Source organism: Haemaphysalis longicornis, unplaced genomic scaffold (genome assembly GCF_048455015.1).
Source record: "Haemaphysalis longicornis isolate Haplotype H1 unplaced genomic scaffold, Haemaphysalis longicornis Haplotype H1 scaffold_3, whole genome shotgun sequence".
Classification (NCBI taxonomy): Eukaryota; Metazoa; Arthropoda; class Arachnida; order Ixodida; family Ixodidae; genus Haemaphysalis; species Haemaphysalis longicornis.
The window spans coordinates 164,537,841-164,558,751 of NW_027526335.1; the positions used below are offsets into that span (position 1 = coordinate 164,537,841).

The following is a 20,911-nucleotide window of genomic DNA, read 5'->3' on the forward strand; positions in this document are numbered from 1 at the left end:
TCGGCAAACGAAGACGACAATCGAGATCAGTGTTGACAACAGTAGAAGCCCCACGTGAGCGGGACAGCGCCGCGCTACAACGCAAAAAAAAAACAAAAAAAACCAACGTAGCCCTTTCACAATTCGAAAAGAAGGTCCTGAGATTATTTAGCCAAAAATCCACCACAACCCACAGAAACGCGCGATAAACCCTTGAGCACACACACACAAACACTTCCGCTTCCCCAGAGAGACAGTGCCTTGGTGACCACTCTCGAAGCGCAGCATAGGTCCTGCCCACAAGCTCTTCCAACAAACACGTCGGTCCACTTTCAACAAACGATGCGGACACCAAGCGCTCGGCTCAGATGTGCAAGTAGTCGTCAGGTAGGGCGGCGCCGATGAAAACACTCCCTTCTCCCTTACGGGGCGCACCCCATCAGAGCGAGAAAGCCACGGTTATTTAAGAAACAGAGACTGTAACCCGATGTGCCGTCAACCTGTCCAGAGGTTGGCGCCAACCGCCCACACGCGCCAGAGCCATCACACCTGACCGGAGTTTCCTTTTTTACATCTATACACCAACGTTTCTTTTTTTTTTTTTTTCCAACCTGGCTCATTCCCAACAGGTCAACAACCATGCCATGCCATAGCCAATACTGGCAGCGTTAAGTGGTATCTCGCGAAAAATGCGCACGCGCAAAGGGAAGCTAACGTGAGAAAACAAGGACGAAAAAGGGGGAGAGGAGGGGACAAAACAAGACCAAGCCGAAGTCAAGCCAAGACGCACCTTAGCTGCAGCGTGGAGGAGGAAGAAGAGGTGCTCGCCGACTTTTCTCAAAACGGGGTGGAGGGTTCGTTCCGAAGGGATCATGCAGGCCCGTCGCAAATTACAAAAATATCAATAAAACACTCTGCACACTAGATTTTTTTCTCTCTCTCCCTCTTTTTCGTCTCGTTTCGAAGAACACCAGCAGAGAAATAGCATCTTTGATTTCCCCCCCTTCTCGGCTCCCCATGTGGGCAACGAAAAAAATTACCACATATATATATGTATATAGATATATATTTGTCTCTTCCTTTTGTCTGAGTGTGTATATATATTTATATAGCATCTGTAACGCAGTAGCAGAATAGTAACAGTTGTTAAGGCCCTAGATGTCGAGAAAAGGAAATAGCTCTCGTAGCAGCGGACATCCTCATCACCACCTTGAGCTGCTTAGGCAGGTATGTGGACTGTATTTTTTCTTTCTTCCTTTCAAACATCTGCGCTCTCTCAAACAGTGCCAGAGGCACGTTTGTGCCCGCAAAAAAAAAATAGCGATCACTGTGCGCCTGAAGATTGAATAACTTCTTGGAGCCCCTGTTACGAAAAAGCGTTGCCGGCAGCGGGGAGAAAAATGAAAAGGCAACAAGCACCTTTGTCAGGGCTGAACTTCATGAAGGAAAGACATACCAGTTGTACTCTGTTGTCACGGCATGACTATAAGCTTGGTACTCTCACAATTTTCCTAGCCCTCCCGTAAAAGCGCCTCCTCCGACCCCATCGCAACATATAAATGACTATATATCTAATATATATATATTTTGTATATAGATTCGTATATTATTCACTAGAAAAGGAAAAAGAAGAGAGAGAGAGCAAATGGGGAAAAAAAAAACATACCTGCGGACAACCGCCCTCCTACAGGGCACCCGCCCTCCCCAACACCCCTCGAAACCCCTCCGCACAACATCCCTATGTGACGGCAGAGAGTTTGCCCAGCCCAGACTGAAGCGCTGCTAAGACAAAGGCACAAAGCTAGATTACCCACGCTAACTTTTTTTTTTCTCTTTTCTTCTTAAGCTAACACATTTTTCAAACTGAGACTCCTGCCAGAGAGCGAAAGAAAGAAAATGTCATCACAGCATCCTACCAAGTAGCCAAAACATCCCCCCCACCAGGCAATCCGTACCGCAAGCACTTTTACACCAGCCGTAAGCCGAAACTCAAGTCGTCACCGTCTCTCCAAAACCTAGCTCGTTCAGCCCAGGTGCCAAGGGCTCAAAATGAAGCGGCGGAGTCGACCGTCCTCGGTGAAATGCCCGTGTTTTTCAAAGTTGGGAGCGCGGCCGCGCATCACATTTCCAAGATGCGCCCTTTTCTTTTTCCCTACGGCGACACCGAAACGCACCTTCCAAGCCCAAACTACACACAACACTGCCACAAAGCTTCCCTGTCAGATGACGTAAACGTCGTTTTGTGGAAAGACAGCACCAAGATGCGTCACAGTGCGTACGAGCGGCGGCGACCACGGCGAAACCGCTCACGCCGTCGAAAGCAAGACTCGCCGCCCTTCCCCTTCCTAACAAGAGGGGAAATAGCCGAATGCCGTCGCGCGCTGTGCAGGGCGAGCGTAATAACCAGAATCAATCGCAAACACATTTCGAGGCCTCCCCTGCACACACACACACAGGCGTCCGCCCTCCCACGGAAATTTGTACAACAGGCAGACGGGTCAGAGAGGGAATGCGGAAACGGGGGCTACCGTACTAGACCAACGAGAAACTAAAGCGAGGGGGGAGAGGAAACGGGACTGTCGGGGGGGCAGTGGCACACTAGACACGAAGCCAGCGGCATGTCTGAGGTAGACGATCGGGAACAGGGGAAGGGGTTCCGACTGCTCAAAGTAGTCAACAACATTGTTAAAGCAGAGACGGGGGGGAAAACAAAACAAAAACGGCAACGCAGAAGGACGCAGGCAAGTCGAACTGCGAAACAGGGTCGAAACGCAACGAAACACGACACAACTCGAGGCACACGCACACACCACCTCGACCCAAGCCCTCCCCCTCCTGCCCTCGCCAGACAGGCGCTCTCACAAATCCTCCCCTTTCCATCACAGACTCTTTCTTCAACAGTATTCTTCAAGGTGCCGCCAGCCGAGAACGTAACATCGCCCGCTCGTCGGAGCGCTTTCCTCCACCACTCTACCCAACGGGCCAAGGCTGCCACTGAGGGGAAGTAAAAAAGGGGGGAAGGAAGCAGCAACAAGCCTCTCGCTTGGGAAACAAGTCAGCGAGCGAGTGAGAAAAATAAAGCAGCTTCTAAGCGAGCCAGGCCGCCAAAAGGCGATACAGGACAGCCGTCCCAACAGCTGCACCGCGCCACGCGATATCCCGCAGAGATAGGGAGAAAGAGAGAGAGCGCACGTGGGAATCGGAAGTGCAGAAAAAGGGGAAGTCTGCGAACCTACCCTCCAATCCCAAGGGACGGTCACCCTGAGAGAGAGAGATAAAGACTGCACGCAAGGAGTGCCGCATCATCATCAACAACAACAACAACAAAGACGCAGTTCCAGGAGGAGGAAAAAAAGCGGTCCCGCGGGACCCCGCAATAATAATAATAATATAATAATAATAACTGTACACGTGTCATCAGGAAGGAAGGGCAGTGTTAAAACAGGGAGAAAAACAAATCAAGGGGAGGGAAGGGGTAAGCAAAGGAGCAACAATTTCTAGTAAACAAGTGCCACTGCAGGGACAGTTGGTGTGAGGCAGGTCAAAAGGAGGGGGGGGGGGGAAAAAAAACATGGGAGGGTGAGAGAAGAAAAAAAATACATTCGTAACACGTCGTCCGTGACGGGCACCGCAGGCAGGAGAGAGAAGAACAGAAGAGAAAAAACTGTTCCCTAATCTACTACGCTCGAAGGGGGAAAAAAAATCAGTCTTGCGCCCATCATCGGGGGCGCGCGCGCACGCACGGCGTCGCTTTACACCTATGTACACACAAAGTGCGACGACGCGCACACACACAGGAATCCCACGGCGGCGCCTCCTCCTCCAGGTCGAGGGAGGAAGAGAGGGAGTCACAGCACCACCATTCCACGCGGAGTTCACAGTTCACACGCCGGCAAAATCCCGGCCTCCAAAGAAGAAGAAGAACAGGAGGAACAACAACACGAGACCTTGCGCACACCACTGGGCTGCTCCGGCGACTCGTCTTCCTTCTCGTGTTCCGCACACAACAACAGCCGCCGGGGGACAGCGGAAAACAAACAAACAAAAAAGAACGAGAACAGTGCACACACAGCAACCGCGAGGGCGTTGTTGTCCGGCAACCGCACCTCTGCTGTTGTTGCCCCAGCGTATTTCTTGTCACTCCACCGCGACTTGTCGTCGGAACGGGCACGGCACACACACAACACCGCCATCCGCACAGTACGAGCACACGCAAGGGGTGCGCTTTGGGCGACGTGCGTGCGTTGACGGTCGCCGCACAGTGGGCGCTGCTGCCTCCATGTCGGCGGGCCCTAGGTGGGCTCGGAGAGCAGCTGCTGCAGCAAGCTCTTGCGCTGGTCGCCGCTGGGCTTGTCATCGACCTGGAACGGGCAAACGCGGAGGTGGACCAATTACACACCGGATCAACTAACCCCAAACAAAGAATACTTTGACCAAGTGCTCCTTCACCTGCTTTGCAACTGACAAAATCAAGCCAGCTTATAACAGCTGCAGCTGCAACAAGAACACAGCCATAAGGAACAAACGTGGCAATGGTGTTACAGTCTCGGAGGATAGAAAAAGTCGTGCGAGAACGCAGACTTGTCGCTGCCGTATTGCACTTCGTCACTTCCAACCAAAAAAAAAAAGGATGTGGGATAATGTGCCAAGAAAAATTGGGCACGCATCTGCTTGCTAAGCTGCAAATGATGTCGAAGGACGACAACGTTAACGCTTTCTCTCTCTCTCCTCTCCAACCACTAGTGCTCTTTCCCTCCCTTTCCGCTCCCCACATTCCCCTCCCTTCCGTCTTTTTCCGGTGCTCCGTTTAGCTCCCGACCCAATCCCACCTTTCCCTCTCCCCATCGCCCACTTCTCTTCCCTCTTCCCCCCTCTTATTCCCTCTCCCTTTCCAAGGCCCAACTACCCCCACTTGCATAAGCCACCTCAACCAGAAACTGCAGAGGCCCTTGGACAGGCTGTGCGGCCGCATCCTAGTGGCCCCAGCCGAAACTTCGAGCTAAATGCAGAGGGGACTGGTCACACTCACCTAAACCCCCCATCTTCAGGTTCAAAACAGCCCTCCCGGAACAGAAGACCCTTCTCAAAAACTACAAAGTTTCCCCCAGTTATCAGCACAGCTTGGCACACCCAAGCGAGAAAGGCGACTCGTGCTCAACCACCAAGCCTCGTATTCCTCCAAAACCAAACGAGCGCTCGAAACGTGGCGCTCCACCATACTTTAAGATTCAACAAAACAGCCCTTCTGGAACAGCAGACTGCTATCGAAAATTACGAAGTTTTCCCCCACACGCCAACGAAACCCGACACCCTACACCGCGCTACGCACCCGGGGCGGGGGCTGCTGCGTCGGTGGGGTGTCCGCGGGCGGCAGCAGCGGGAAGAGGGGCGACGCCGGCTCCGAGGGCCCGCCCCCCAGCTCCAGCTGGAGGCCCAGGGCCTCCAGGTCCGCGTGGGACAGGGAGCCCCCCCGCACTCCCCCGGGATTGCCCCCCACAGGCTGCTGCTGCTGCTGGGGCCCGCCTTGCTGCTGCTGCGACAGCGTGCACACAGGACAGTCAGGACGGACACCCACAGCCGGGAGACAATCACCCACGTACAGGCAACACCCCACTCCGTACGCGAGATTCCGTTCCCTGGTGGGTACAAGCTCCCCACTTCCTGTATGCGCCCAGCACCACCAGCGGGTTCGCTGGGACAACTCCTTCCGTTGTTTTCAGCAACTGCTAAAAATGCACCCCGCTATTCGGCTTCCTGTGGTACTAATAAGTAGTACCACAGGCTTTGGCACAAACGGCCTGGGTTCAGGCACCAGCGGTGCCAAAATGTTCCTTTATGTTTACTGTAAAATGCTCTGTTGGCTCAAACGCACACATGCTTTTCATAAATAAGGGCGGTTTGGTGTCTCTGAGGCCACTTATGGGACGGGGTGTGGCATTTCAACACGCTTAATTAACGTTCTGCACTGCACCAGAACTGCATGGCTTGTACCCAACTTGGAACAGAATCACTTACCCCTTACAGCTCACACAGCTCAGTAGCAGCACTGCTTCCGCCACATATACAAAAACTTACACAACTTGAAATCGTAGGCTGCTCAATCAAGCCTGAACTATAAGCGCTGCCGATTAAGCATTGCACAAACGAAATCTCGCATTACACTTTCTCGCCCGCCACTGCCTCTCCCCGTCACGCGAGACTAATGAGCACACCCTAAGGAACGCAGACTGCGCTACAATGGTGCCAACACGAAACAAGGCTGCTAAACTCGGGCTGTTTCAACTGCCCAAGGCGATAGTCGCGAGCTTATAGCAGCCGTGCGAATCAAAACCACCCCCCCAAATTCGTCACCACGCATCTACATTTCAGTACTCCGGGCACCATTTTGACACGCAACTACAGTAGAATCTCGATGATACGAATTTCGGGATGATACGAATTTCTGAAAAGTCCCGGCAAAATTGCAGTTTGCAATGGGAAAAATTTCGGCTGTTACGAACGGACCTGCGCGGCCCGGCGGATGATACGAACAAGCCGGCGAGGCGCCCGACTGCCGAACAAGCAAGTGACGGCTCTCTCTCCCCATTTGTCACTCTTCTTTCTCCAGAAACGGCCGGGCTGTTGTTTTCTGCTCGCGAAAACGCGCCCCGCACGCCCCATGCGCGCCGCGGCCGGCGGCGGCAACATGGCGGTGGCTTCGGCCGCAAAGTGGCACGGCCGCTTGAGCGACTGCTTCTAGCCGCTCTTTAAAATGCCGCTCAAGGCAGACACGAAGTTTCTTGTGCAGTAAAGGAGCTGATAACGTTGGCGAAAACGGTACTATAAAACACCATCCGCGCCACTAGTGAAAGCGCCCATAAAATATCTGCCGGAGTGCTAAGCCTAAACATCTCGGGCGGAGCCAGCAGGCTGTCTCGAGCGTTTCGCAAGTCGTCAGCGTCTTTTTCTGACCGAGGTAGGAGATACCGCGGGCGCGAAATCGTCAATGCGGCCTTGAAGATACAGCGCGCGCAAAGCCGAGGTGTGCGAATCGCGTGCAAAAACGCACCATGCGGTTCACGCTTGACTGTTGCAGCATGTAGCGAGCTTGGACACCGGGAGTGAGGCGACAAGCGCGAAGCTAGGCGAAGCGTTACGCGCTCCAGAAAGGACTGCTTTTGTGACGTGGGGGTTTAAAAAAAGCAGAAAAAAATCATGGATTTGTTCACGCGAAAGTAAGAAAAGAAATAAACGAAAAATTTTTTCAGCGCTCAATTTTTTGGTCTGTGTTGGTTCATACGAATTTCAGATGATACGAATATTTTTCGCGGTCCCGCGAGATTCGTATCATCGAGATTCTACTGTACAACAGAACGCAACATCAGATGCCGTGATCCATGCCTCTGCACGCACAACCTTTACTGGCACTTTTCAAAGAAAACCGTGCGCTTTCAATTTCTCCGTCATACTTTGGCAGCAACCCTTATCAGAGATGAAAACAGAGGTGTTTATACCAGTTCTCACCACACTTTAAGATTTAACTTTTAAGATTTTCAAGATACTTTAAGATGTACCAGGCCTTTGAACTCAACGCGTTGCCTAATCGTAAAAACACTGTCAATGATGGCCGTTTGTGATGCAGCTAGCCGCATCAAATTTCGACCAGTGACAGGTAGGAATGAATGCAAGCAAAGTCCGGTCAGTGCCATCCCCTTAGTATTGGCTCTGTGCGCACAGGATGGCCAGCCTCCACAACTCACCTGTCCCTGCGTTCGTGCTCCGACTATGGCCCTGAGTTCTTGGCGGACGTACTCCGAGGGCATGCTGCCTCCAACTCGACTCCTGCGAAAAGGGGAGACAAAATCATGAGTCCACTACGCATAAGATAATGACCAACAAAGTCTAGGGGACACGGAATTTCGAATGGAACGTAACAACTCGTTGTCTTCATCAGCGATCGAGGCAAAATGTACACACACATTTATCGTCTTTCTAATCTCGTCCGCACTACAGACGCCCGACTCACAATCCGAAGACGTGCCGGCTTTTGCTTGTGCACGCGAAAAATCCGTGAAAACCCGCTCGCTATAAACAGCTTTGCTGGAAAACGGTGACCGCTAAAATTTCAAGCTGCCTGCACAGTTGAGCGCCCATGTCGTGGCACTGACCTGCCCAACTGTGCAGGTGTTACAAGAAGCTTTCTCTGAAGCATTCCCAAAGTTCGACAGCCATTACACAGTGAAAATGAGTCGAGTATCGCTGGTGGATTCTTAAAATGTTTAGTTTCGGCCGCTTACGAAAATGCAAAACAATGTTATTTTTTACTGCTCAGCGTTTGTTCAAACGTATAAGTCCTCAACTTCAGACAAACAGTTGGCACGCATCATTCGGGCGCTGGCTTTCCTCAAATGACTCACAAGGTCATGCTGGGAACCTCTCAGATTCTTTTTTAGATGGGACATCTCTGTAAGTTGGCTGGTTTTGCATTCAGATAGAGCAAAACAAAAAAATGGGCCCATCTCCCCGCGAGGGGGACTAGAGTAAATGCGTCGCATAGGGGGTGGGTGTATTGCGTTAACGTTTAGTGTTTTGGCAGGTTGGTGCTATCACGTGTACACCACGCAGCTATCACGCCGCTAGCACGCCGCTGAGTCGCCAACGCACGCCGCTGACGACGTAGTTTGAGTGAGTCAAGGATATAAGGCGCGTTCGTAGCCTTTGATTCTGTGTCAGTTTTGTGGTGCAGTGGGAAGAGCACCATGTACCTCGCGTTCCGCCCACAGGTAGTGAATGCGTTGTGTCAGCAGCTTCTTGACGTAGTTTGAATGAGTCAAGGATATAAGGCGCATTCGTAGCCTTTGATTCTGTGTCAGTTTTGTGGCGCAGTGGGAAGAGCACCATGTACCTCGCGTTCCGCCCACAGGTAGTGAATGCGTTGTATCAGCAGCTTCTTGACGTAGTTTGAATGAGTCAAGGATATAAGGCGCGTTCGTAGCCTTTGATTCTGTGTCAGTTTTGTGGCGCAGTGGGAAGAGCACCATGTACCTCGCGTTCCGCCCACAGGTAGTGAATGCGTTGTATCAGCAGCTTCTTGACGTAGTTTGAATGAGTCAAGGATATAAGGCGCATTCGTAGCCTTTGATTCTGTGTCAGTTTTGTGGTGCAGTGGGAAGAGCACCATGTACCTCGCGTTCCGCCCACAGGTAGTGAATGCGTTGTGTCAGCAGCTTCTTGACGTAGTTTGAATGAGTCAAGGATATAAGGCGCATTCGTAGCCTTTGATTCTGTGTCAGTTTTGTGGCGCAGTGGGAAGAGCACCATGTACCTCGCGTTCCGCCCACAGGTAGTGAATGCGTTGTATCAGCAGCTTCTTGACGCAGTTTGAATGAGTCAAGGATATAAGGCGCGTTCGTAGCCTTTGATTCTGTGTCAGTTTTGTGGCGCAGTGGGAAGAGCACCATGTACCTCGCGTTCCGCCCACAGGTAGTGAATGCGTTGTATCAGCAGCTCCTTGACGTAGTTTGAATGAGTCAAGGATATAAGGCGCATTCGTAGCCTTTCATTCTGTGTCGGTTTTGTGGCACAGTGGGTAGAGCACCATGTACCTTGCGTTCCGCCCGCAGGGTCGTGGGATCGAAACCAGGCGCCGGTAACTGTTATTTCTTTTTATAGTGTAGGGGGAGGCTGGCTGCTGCGGACGCCGACGCACGGGTGACATCGCGAGTTTACAAATGCTCTGCATTTAAAAAATTTCGGTAATCGGAGCTAAAATTTTCGCCTCACCGTGTAAACGGAACAGAAATTGGAACTTCTTGTCAAACCCATGGCCAATAACATCAGCTCTTCCCGGTTTCGGCTATTTAGTTTTTGTTTTGTTTTTTAGCCTCGTAAGCCTCGTCTCATTAGTAGTGAGCCATGTTAGCGGGACGAATGCAACATCACAGTTCTTGTTCTAGTCTTTCGGTCCCGATTCAAGTCGCCGAAGTTACAGGGCTTAGCTCCTGCCGCCTCGTTCATGCCATCGTGGTGCTATTCGTGCTTCATTACCGCATTGCCGTCTACTAAATTCGGTGGCTTACGTCGTAAGCACTTGCGAAGTGGAGGCCTGAGGCATGCACGCTAACGTTAGAAGAGAAAGGACTTCGAAAGCGACTCTTTGATGCATTTTCGTGCATTTTTTAGGGCACAGTGACCAATTGTTGCCAAATAAACGTTATGAATGTTACGCCTAAACCTCTTGTAGTTTTCTTGCTTACTGAAAAACTATCTGCTACATTCATCTTCCAGTGCTTAGAGCTCCATGAAATGCCATCAAGAGTGTGTACGCACACAAATTTGCACTTCTGCTCATCTCTTTCAGTAAAAGAAACTCCTGTTGAATGGAACCAATTTTTTCGGTCCCTTGAAGTTCCGTTTATCAAGAGACTACCGTACTTCGTTACACTGCAACTTAAACTGAAAAAAGGAAATTGTTACAGTGGACATATCATTTGTAAACATTGCAGAAGACGGGACTAAGGAAGTAACAGACGACACAAGCTTCCCTAGTCCCGTCTTCCGTGCCGTTTTCAAACGATATGATGTACCAACAAGCCCTTCAGTTCACCCTTTTACAGTGGACATGTTCGACTTTTAAAAAACCGTGGCAATACGAAAATTCAGTTTTTAACGCACCAAAGCAGTACCTATTTACAGTCACGGACTAATGAAATGCAAACACAAAAAAATATGAACCAGAACTCGCAAACTCGAAAAATACTGTTTATGATAATGGCGCGCTATTGGTATATGTGCAAAGCCAGATTTCCCAACTTTGTCTTTGTAACTAAGCCATGCATCATTTACCTCCATGGTAAAAAGAATTCACGCTATTAGTGTGATCCGGTTCATATTTTCGCTACTGTGTTTCGTTTGTCCATGACTGCATACCCTTTGGCAAAATTTTCTAGCCCAATTCGAGTCCAATCCTAGGCCTTCTAGACCACAAAGAATATGCTTCACCTTTAAAGGTGACAGAAATATTTCATGACAGCAAGAAAGGCGTTGTTTTCTCTACCTTTCCGGCATAAAACGCTCCAACCTCACTCGGTACGTAAGCTTGTACGTTGAATTTTTTGCGGCCTGCGCACTTTGAGTTAGGCCTAGAAAATTTCGACAAAGACGGTACGAAACACCCCATACCAGGGTTTTACGGATCAATCTGCATCAGCTGGGGGTTCTTCTTAGATTCGTCATTGGGCTTCCAGATCTCCCCTTCCTCGGAAATGCTCGCCAACGTGACAGAAAAGTAACCAAGTGGCAGAATGCCTCTTAGCCAGTGAATGCATCTTTGCACTCACAATAAACATGGCTTGAGAGAAACGCAACCTCACGATCACGGAACCCAAACCACGCAATGCCCCGCACGACAACCTCAGAGACGAGAAGGCCGCACCTGTCCGAGGGGAAGCCATGCAGGGAGTGCTGCTCAAAGCTGAACTGGGGGGACGAGTCGAGGCCAAAGACGGGCGCCGCGGAGGCCGGAGCGGCTCCGTAGGCGCTCCCGGGGGACATCTGGGGCCCCGGGGGGGAGAGCAGGGGGTCGCCCCCAAACCCCGGCTGGGGCTGCGGCTGCTGCTGGGGGGTCCGCGGGGAGTTGACCCGGGCCGCTGCGGGGAGGGGGAGACACACCACTCGTCAGAATACTCAGCGAGGGCTGGGAGAAGAAAAGGGGCGTGAAACATTGCAAGTACTCAGCTAATGGCAGGGCTGCATAACAAGGGGTAGAAGGCAACAGAGTGAAAAAACAAAGCAGACGGAGTCGGCCAAGAGCAGGGTGTGAAAAAAAGGAGTAAAAGATGACAAGATAATAGGCACAAAACGTTGCAGCAGAAGTATTCAACCAAAAGCAGCGGTGTAAAAAGGAGAAGAGAAGGTGTGTGAAACATTGCAGTAAAGTATTCCGGCAACAGCAGGGGTGTAAAGAGGGAGAGAAACATTGGAGTGTTCAGCGAAGAGAAGGGGTGTAGAAAGAGTCGAAGGTGCTTAAAACAATGGGGTAGAAATATTCATCCAAGAGCAAGGGTATAAGAAAGGAGCAAAAAAGAGAAGTGTAAATAAAACATTGGAGTAAAATATTTAGCCAAGAACAGGGGAATAAAAAGACTAGAAGAGAAACACAGGAGCAGTACTCAGCCAGATGCAGGGGTGTAAAAAGAAGAGTGAAAGAGGAGTAGAACACGGGAGTAGAGCTGCCTCCCTTTTCACTCTGCACCCACCCGGCACGGACATGGCCCTCTGGAGCCGGGCGTGGGGCGGGGGTCCGGGGGAGGGGCCCCCCCTGGTGGCGAAGGAGAACTGCTCCCCAAAGGGGGACGGGTTGCGGGACAGGCCCGGGCTGGCGGCTGGCCGCAGGAGTCCGCCCGCCTGCATGGCCTGCTGCTGCTGTTGCTGCTGGGACTGCTGCTGCTGTTGCTGCCGCACTTGAACCTGGCCCCCGACAAAGCGCACTTGCTGCGGCTGCTGCTGCTGTTGCTGCTGCTGCGCGCTGAAGGTACCCTGCACGGGACAGAACCACCCACTGAGTGCGTGCGCTCGGTGATCAAGATTGCCAAACTTACGTTTGGACAGTTAGATTGTATGCGAGGGGCATGTGAGAAACACCACGTTACGGGTGTCTGAAAGCTACAGCAAGGCCGCCCATTGGGCCGAGCCCAAGTTCACGAGAGAGAGAGAGACGAGATGCTCATGCGTTTTTTTTTAAGATCTACCAATGAATCTTTTGTGGGTCTAGGATCTAGGCTCTAGGGGGCAAAGACCCCTAGGCAGAGAGGATTCAATGGCGACTAAGACTAAGAACTGATGACGGGCACCGATGATACGAAAGTGTTTACAGTTCCATTACATATTTGTTTTTCCCGAGATCAGAAGCTGCACCGAGAGAGGAGTGTGCCTTCACCCCGCCACTAAACTCAAGTGAGGTGCTCGTACCTGTGACAGCTGGGCATTGAGCATGGGGTTCTGCTGCTGGAGGGACGCGGCCTGTGGCCGGGGGTTCCACTGGGGAGGCCCCCCGCCCCCAGGGCCCCCACCGGGGGAGCCCAGGTGCGGGGATCCGGGGCTCGGGTAAGGACTAGGGAAGCCCCCCGGCTGCTGCTGCTGCTGCTGCTGGGGCTGCTGTTGAGGCTGCTGAGGCTGCTGGGGCGAGTAGCGCTGGCCGGGAGACAGCTGCTGAGGCTGCGAGGAAGGAGGGGAAGGCCCGTTGCAAGGGCGACAGAGGAAGGTTGATATGCTTGGGGCGGAATTCAGAGTCGAGTCTGTTTCAAAAATGTCCATTTCGTGTTTGTTCAATCAAGATGTGGTTTCATTCGCGAGGCCTCTGATCAATGACATGCACAGAAACCAACGCCATGCCAGCCTAGTGCAGCGTCCAATCCGAATCGCCCGCCTTCAGCCGACCAAGGCTCGCTCGAAATCGACACTCGAGAAACAGCCATGAAATGGACAAAGCTGAGAATTGCGCCCCGGAAGAAAGCGGCGGCGGGTAATTGCGGTAAACCGACTGCGCTCTGGCACTGTATTCTTCAAACCAGCCTGCGCTTTTAACAAACCAATTCACAGTAGTTCAGCAGGGCTGACAGTGCCTTTCCGCAGAAGCAGCAAGGCTGTTCCCACATCTCTTTTGCACGTCACCTTCTGGCTATCTTAGGAATGCGGGGAAACACTGCCAAACTGGACTTGCCTACGCAGCTCACAAATCATGGGGCTAGTTTTTCCGAGTTAATCACAGACGATGCTTGAAGGCTTGCATAAGAGAAGAAGGGACACACGACAGCACATTGCAGTCCACAACACACGACAGCACTGCCGTGTGCCGCCCCTTCTCTTGCTCGTGACAGCTGTCTACAACGAAACCATATCCAACTACCGTATTTACTAGCATCATCCTCGCACACACGTAATCCTCGCAGCCCAAAAATTGCAACGACGAAAGTCATCTGCTCGGGAACCCGCATGACGCATGCACTCGCACCGCTCCGTTTGGCGGACTGTGCGGTGCCGTCCAGGCACGCCATTTCTTGAACGCCACTCACACTGCCGTTGGGCCGGTTTAGCATGTACTCTAGTAGGCAGCGTTCGCGGAGCATCCAGTCGAATATTCCTTCATTGGAGGAGCAGCAGTCAAGAGCTCGCTTTCCCCCATTTCGAGACGTTTTTAGTCGGTTTGTTCTGCGCTGGTTTCAGTGCCCTTCGCCATAAGGCGGTACACACCAGTTATACAGCCCCTTTCAAGCTGAAAGCTATCAAATACGCTATAGAGCGCAGCAACCGCACTGGATGCAGGCCCTTCGGCTCTACACAAGTTCAGCGTGCGCTACTGGAGACGACCGCACGAGGAACTGAAGGCAACAACGCACTCAGGGGGAGAACTCACCTGTGGCTGTGGGGGACTAAGCACGCCCCCAAAACGCGGTGACAGCTGTTGCGGGGCCTCACCGCCAGACATGCCGCCCCTCTGCACAGGCACAAAGAGAAAGGAGGAGGCAATTGAGAAAGAATGACAACAACACGAGGGCTCTTACGTCGCACTCAAACGAGCGACTGAAGCAACCCTCCAAGCAAAAGTTGCACGGCAGAGAATGCAAGCGGCGCTAGCAAGACGCACAACGGCAGGAGACAGACGCTTCCCCTCAAACACAGTTTTCGTCCACCCACTTGTGCTGCCCATACACAACTGCGTTCTCACACACTCTTAAGAGTAATTTCTGCGTGGTGCTTTGAAAACCCAACGCTCCGTGCCACGGACATGCCTCGTGACGTCAATCGCCCCCACCACCCCTTTCCTCCCTCACTTCTGCCCTCTCTCAAGGGCACTGCCGTTGCTCACATTTTGAGGCCTCCTCAGACCCAACAAGAACTTCCTTGCTCTCAAGAACCTTCCTTCAAATTAGCGCAAACTTATCCCGAATGCGTGGCTCCCATCCATTCTTCCACATTTGCAAACTGTACGCTCACTCGTTCCTTTCCCTCACAACAAAATCCCCTTCACGTTATCCTCAGCAATCTCACACCGCCACGCATACCCGCACACGAAACAGGGGAAAAGACATCAGCCACTGACGACTGCCAGGCAAGCGAAGCGAAGCAAGCGCTGCGTGGGTATGCCCACTGACGACGGGGCAAAGATGTGCCAATAGTGGCACGAGAGAGAGACAGAGAGGGAGAGAGAGAGAGAGAAAGAGGGGACAGTGCCAGAGCACACAATGCGACAGCACACATCGACGGCAGCGGTGGCAGTAGCAGTGGTATGACACCAGCAGCAGCAGAACGCACCGGTTTGAGCATCTTCATCATTCGTTCCTGCAGGTCCTTGCCCCCTGCCTGGCTCAGGTGGTAGCTTTGCTGCACAGCGCACAGACGCGCGCACAGCCGCCTTTGGCTCACTCGCTCACTCTCTTGAAGCGCCACCGTACAAGACACAGTACCGACGCTTCGACCATTCCCTCGCCTCCCTCCCTCTCCTCTGTCTCTCTCTTTCCCATTCTTTGGGGGGGGTGCACAAGGTCCGATAAAACGGGAGGAGGGTTATGCAAGTGCCCAAAAGCTGCAAAAGTTGCAAACCAGTATCAGGGTTCCAACCTCCTCCCCCCATTTTCCTTCCCCTTCATCCTGTTTTTTGAAGACTGAAAAGCCAAGTCCTCCCCTCGACGACACGACGACTTCGCTTTCCAGCCTTAGCTTAGCTTAGCGCCCTCTCCTCGACGGTGCCACCTGCCCTGCCTCTCCCATCACACATGGAGGTTTGGGTTACCGGCAGTGACCAAAACAAGCACAGCCTATCGTAGCTGCCAAGGAGTTTCGAGCTGCCGAGATGGACCACTCCTTGTACAATTTTGCTGAAGCCCCCAGTGCCCCTATGGTACACATACGCATAGGCAGATAACATCTAGCACAAAGTTTTACATTTTCATGTTGGGCGCAGAATGTGCAAGCTCCTAGCAACCGTCAAAAAGTAAACAAACAAAAATGAAATAAAGGAAAGAGAAAACATGTCGGGAACGCCGCTCTACCAGTTCCCTTAATGCCACCAGAAGCAGCTTCTCAGAGTATGGCAGCCCATCTGCAAAGCGGAAGCTTCCCTACACTGTCCTGCAGTTTGCGAGTGAATGCACACGCAATCAAATCATCGCACTAGTGCTTTTTCTGTTTCTCCTAGTGATGATAAAAATAAGATTGCGTTCCTGCAAGACTGAGCTGAAACATAGGTGGTATGATGAAGTAGGGCAATGACACTTTTACCAAATGTTGTGCACTTTGCCAACAGCATTGCAAATGTGTTGGGGGTGGATTGTTGATATGCTGCAGTTTTTAAAGCGAAGCTTTCTGTGCCTTACTGGTGCCGTCCATCGTTACGCCAAAACGCACTGCCAAAAGGCTAACTCACACGTCTATCCGACATTTACCAGATTTCGCCATTCCCGACACAGTCGAAGCAGTTCAGATTTCGGACTTTGGCTCAGGTAGCACGGGAGACAGCTTCGCAAGTTAAGGGGGGAGGCTGTTCTTAGACAAACTTTTTTATTTTTCAAGCTATTAAGATGAAAACTTCCAAACAGATGTATTTCAGCATTCTGATTTCAAATATCAATTTAGATTTGGGATATCGCAAGTAGTTCTAATTTCATACAGACTTCATTGTTAAAAGCCTATCCCCAATTTTAAAAAAAATCTGCTTTAATGATGCTTCTAAACTGCACTTCATTGCATTGCTTAGCAACCAGGGAGTGCAATAAAAGTATTCCCATGCTTCTAGCCTTCCTACAACCAATTGTATGAGGGTTCAAACAACAAAGTTTGAACAAACTTCGTCCTCATACAACGAAGTTTGTTCAAACAACGAAGTTTGAACCCTCATACAATTGGTTGTAGGAAGGCTAGAAGCATGGGAATACTTTTATTGCACTCCGTGGTTGTTAAGCAATGCAATGAAGTGCAGTTTAGAAGCATCATTAAAGCAGATTTTTTTTTTAAATTGGGGATAGGCTTTTAACAATGAAATCTGTATGAAATTAGAACTACTTGCGATATCCCAAATCTAAATTGATATTTGAAATCAGAATGCTGAAATACAACTGTTTGGAAGTTTTCATCTCAATAGCTTGAAAAATAAAAAAGTTTTGTCTAAGACCAGCCTCCCCCCTTAACCATCTTTCTCTTTAGAAAGGGGCTCTGACATTTTAGTAGCGAAGCCCCTTAGGGGCTCGGGCTGTCAGCGTCTCCTGTTGCCGTTGTTATCGCCGTTTCATGGAGTGTCGGTACTAAAACACCAGGACACTCGTTTACCTTTTGCCCTAAAACGCTGCGTAACGCGCACTAAACAAACACCGGAACACTCGTTCACGCCTCGCGCTTCAAAGACAGGGGACCGTCACAGCAAAGCTGTACACCTCTACCCCCCCCCAACGGTTTCGTCTCCATTGGTGAAAACGCCAAGAATACACTTATACACTGCATGCTTCGCCCCTCCCCAGGTTTCACGTTAGTGGAGATGGTTCGGGATCTTTTCATCTTTTCCTCGGTATTTTCCCAACCTTCAGATTCGGGGACACGCGTGTTAGCCCTTGCACCAGCTCCTTTATACCACAAACGCACTGTGTTTCCACAGCTCCCACGCACTGCCCCCCCCCCTCCCCCCCTTCCTCTTCCCAATTCAACCCACCTGGATGGCGATGTTGGGCGGGGCCACGCCGTGGTTGAGCAGCTCGTTGATGCTCTCGGGGCCGAAGGAGTCGGGCGGCTGCTGCTGCGTCTGCATGGTCAGCTGCTGCTGCTGCTGCTGGGCCAGCAGCCGCTTCTGCTGCTGCTGCAGGAACATCTTCTGGCGCCGCTCGAGCAGGTTGCGCCGCATCTGCGATGAAGGGGGGCGCCCAGAGCTCAGCTGACGACGACGGCAGGGACCACAAAACACACTCTCTGCCCCACTTCCACGCTCAACGCTCTTATTACTGCTTCAATGCAAGGGAGATATAAATTCCGGGGCTGCATAACAAGCCAAAACTACATCTGGACTACGAGGAGCGTGCACCCTTTCAGAGCACACGCACAAGGCAAATTCTTGTTCGCCCTCTAGCAGGGCGTCGTGTTTGCACTGTGGTTAGCGCACCTGCCAGCTGCTCTGGCAACTCAGGTTCGAATGCCACACAAACGCAATTTACTTTCTCTTTACAGCAGCGCCCGTTTTGGCCGTCACCTTACGCGTTAGATGACCCACCCAAGGCTTTCGCCTTGAAAACAATTACCGAAGAACAAAGCCACCAACCTGTGGAGACACGCCAGCCATGCCGGCCACCGCAGGCGCGTACTGACGCAGGCCCTGCTGCTGCTGCTGCTGCTGCTGCTGTGGCTGCTGCCCGGGCTGCGGCTGCGGCTGCTGGGAAGCCAACCGCAGCCGCTGGGCCGCCGTGTTGCTGTACACCGGAGGAGCCGCCTGGTAGGACGCCGAGGAGCCCGGCGCGCCGTACAGCGAAGCCTGGAAGTGGAACGCCGCCCGCTGTACGCCACCGTCACCGGGCACCAAGGCACAGCTGAGTTCACTCGCTCGTGGCATGTCAACAAAGCACGCTCTTTTTTTTTCAAGCCCCGCCATTTCGTTGCAAGAAAAGAGAAAAAAAAATTGGCTGCATATCTGCTTACTTTGCTGCAAATGTCGTCGAAAGACGACAGCCCTCTGCCCCTTTTGCCACGTAGATACCTCTCCTCTCTCCCACGCTCTCACCCTCTCGTCTAGCTTGTCCCACGATAAAAACGGTGGAGGTTTGCTCAAGCCCATCCAATTTTACTACGTTACTGAAACCTTTCAATACTGTTGGACTTCTTGGAATGCGGCGATGAGGTTACGCTCAGGTGAGAACGCTTTTTGTATTCTTGGATCAAAACGTTGTTTCCAACACGTATTTTTTTTTTTTTTCATTTCCTGTGTTGCAAAAACCAAGCAGTCATGTATTTTTAATAACACGAGCACGGCCAATACCACTTATGAATTGATGTTCTGTCTCGAATATGTTTATTGTTTTCTTTTCGCTCAACAATGTTGGCAAGTAGGAAGTTTCTTTCCGGATTGAGTGGTTAGGAAAAATTTTGCCTCTATAAACCTCTTGCTCAAGTATTCTTGGCCAGACAACTGAATCGAGGGACACAGACCAACAGCCATACATACAGACATCCAAAATTTCCTGCTTTAAAAAGCCCAAGAAAGACTACAGTCTTTAAAATAAGAAGAGCAGAAAGCAAACAGGCACAACTAAGAGATGTAGAGCCACTGCAAACGTTTGACAGTCTTTTTTTTCTCAACTTACATTTCAGGATGCTGTTTGGCAATGTGTTACGAAACAAAAAAACAGATCTTGGGTGAAATTGTACTGGCCACTCAGGGAATTGCACTTTCAGTGAGTTGCAACATTGGCTTTAGAAACGCCAAAAAGGAACCGAATGAATTTCAATGGTCCCTCACGAACTGCTCCTTACGGTAGCTAAAACATCGTTCTTTTTTTTCTTTTTTAGATTTCTGATGCACTGCTTCTGCGCAGTCATGGGCAAACGAAAAACGAGTGCGAAAATATAAACAAAAACATGCAAAATCAGAGAATTTGGCTCGTGGAGATCCCATAACGATGTGGTCGTAATATATTCGGAAAGTCATGTTTACAAATTTTGCTGCAGTTACGAAGTGATGTGACAATCTGACCTGCAAAGAAAGAAACTGCGCTAGTTGCGTGTTTCCGTGTTCATTTTGCATTTCTCCATGACTGTACATGTTCGAACTCCCACACTTGTAAGGAAAACAAGAGAAAAAAGGAAAAACATTACCCAACACCTTCGCGACTGTTACGGTGAATTTTAACACACCAGCTTGACAAAGAACGATCAGAGAGCGAGATATGCTATCACAACCGAGTACAGAAAAGCAAATCCTTCCCACTGAGACCAATTTTACAACAATCTGAGCTAAACTGATTGCCCTCAAATTACACAGTCTACACTTCAGTCTAAGGCATATCATTATCTTTTCAAGTTGGCGTCCCCCTCCCACCCGACAATCTTCTATTAGTGAAGCAAAAGAAAGAAAAGTGCGGTAGGGAGCTCCGGATTAGGGGATTGACAACTGTGCTCAAGCCGTTAGATTGAGATTCTGTCTCTAGTAGTAAACTTCCTCCTCTCTCCATAGCGTGAAAAGACAAGAAAGTACACAACACGAGCACTTCCTCCCTTCATTCCTCATTTTTCGTGCTGAGATCCAGTCCTGATAGCTTAGTTACCTCTGCTTCTATAGGCCACCTCAATGTTTTTTGAGAAGAAATTCAAATCATGAGGGTTCAAATGCACCGGAGCTACACCTAGGCTACGAGGAGTCCTGTAGTGGAGGGCTCCAAACTAAATTAGACCCCCCCGGGGACCTTAACACGTGCACAGAAATCTCGACCCACTGGTGTTTTTGCCTCCGCCCTACCTGCTGCTGCTGTGGCTGCGGCTGGTGCGGCGGCAGGGGTGGGGGTGGGTGGGGCTGCGTCTCGAAGCTCATGAGCTGCTGCTGGATGGCGCTGATGGCCATCTTCTCGTTCAGGTCCAGCCCCTGCTGCCCCGATGACTGCTGGTGCGAGGAGGGCGCCCCCTGCTGGGCCCCCTGCTGGGTCGGGTTCTCCAGCATTTCGTCCAGCAACCGCAGCAGCACCGTCTCCTCCGAGGTGGTAGACTCCACACCGGGCTGCAGCTCCTGCTGCAGGCTCCACACCTGACCGAAACACGAGCAGAAATAGTCACGACAGCACTCGCCACAAGGGTAAAGAAACGTCGGGGGAAAGAAACGCCTCCGAAAGGTCTGGCTACCAATTTACTACTCGATTATAGTTAGAGCCCCTAGCTTTCCGCGATTCCGCAATTCCGCGATCGCGGAATTAAAGTTTTCTCGCGGAAATCA

At 51.2% G+C, this 20,911-nt stretch overlaps 1 protein-coding gene across 19 annotated transcripts in view; it reads right to left on the reverse strand.

The window, feature by feature from the left end:
* Positions 1 to 632: 632 nt before the first annotated feature.
* The window catches only part of Tai (basic helix-loop-helix family member taiman), a 592,092-nt gene continuing 571,813 nt past the window's right edge, over positions 633 to 20,911 (reverse strand). For 14 of the 19 annotated variants that reach the window (XM_077704522.1, XM_077704525.1, XM_077704534.1 and 11 more), the window contains 11 exons: positions 20,444 to 20,725; positions 18,257 to 18,487; positions 17,657 to 17,845; positions 15,271 to 15,339; positions 14,372 to 14,452; positions 12,928 to 13,173; positions 12,216 to 12,495; positions 11,393 to 11,606; positions 7,719 to 7,800; positions 5,309 to 5,512; positions 633 to 4,340 (listed from right to left, as the gene is read on the reverse strand). In XM_077704522.1, the coding sequence (XP_077560648.1) occupies positions 4,272 to 4,340; positions 5,309 to 5,512; positions 7,719 to 7,800; positions 11,393 to 11,606; positions 12,216 to 12,495; positions 12,928 to 13,173; positions 14,372 to 14,452; positions 15,271 to 15,339; positions 17,657 to 17,845; positions 18,257 to 18,487; positions 20,444 to 20,725 (1,947 nt within the window). In that variant the 3' untranslated portion in view covers positions 633 to 4,271. The remainder of the gene's footprint in view (positions 4,341 to 5,308; positions 5,513 to 7,718; positions 7,801 to 11,392; positions 11,607 to 12,215; positions 12,496 to 12,927; positions 13,174 to 14,371; positions 14,453 to 15,270; positions 15,340 to 17,656; positions 17,846 to 18,256; positions 18,488 to 20,443; positions 20,726 to 20,911) is intronic. The other 5 variants (XM_077704524.1, XM_077704533.1, XM_077704523.1 and 2 more) reach the window with 4 other exon arrangements.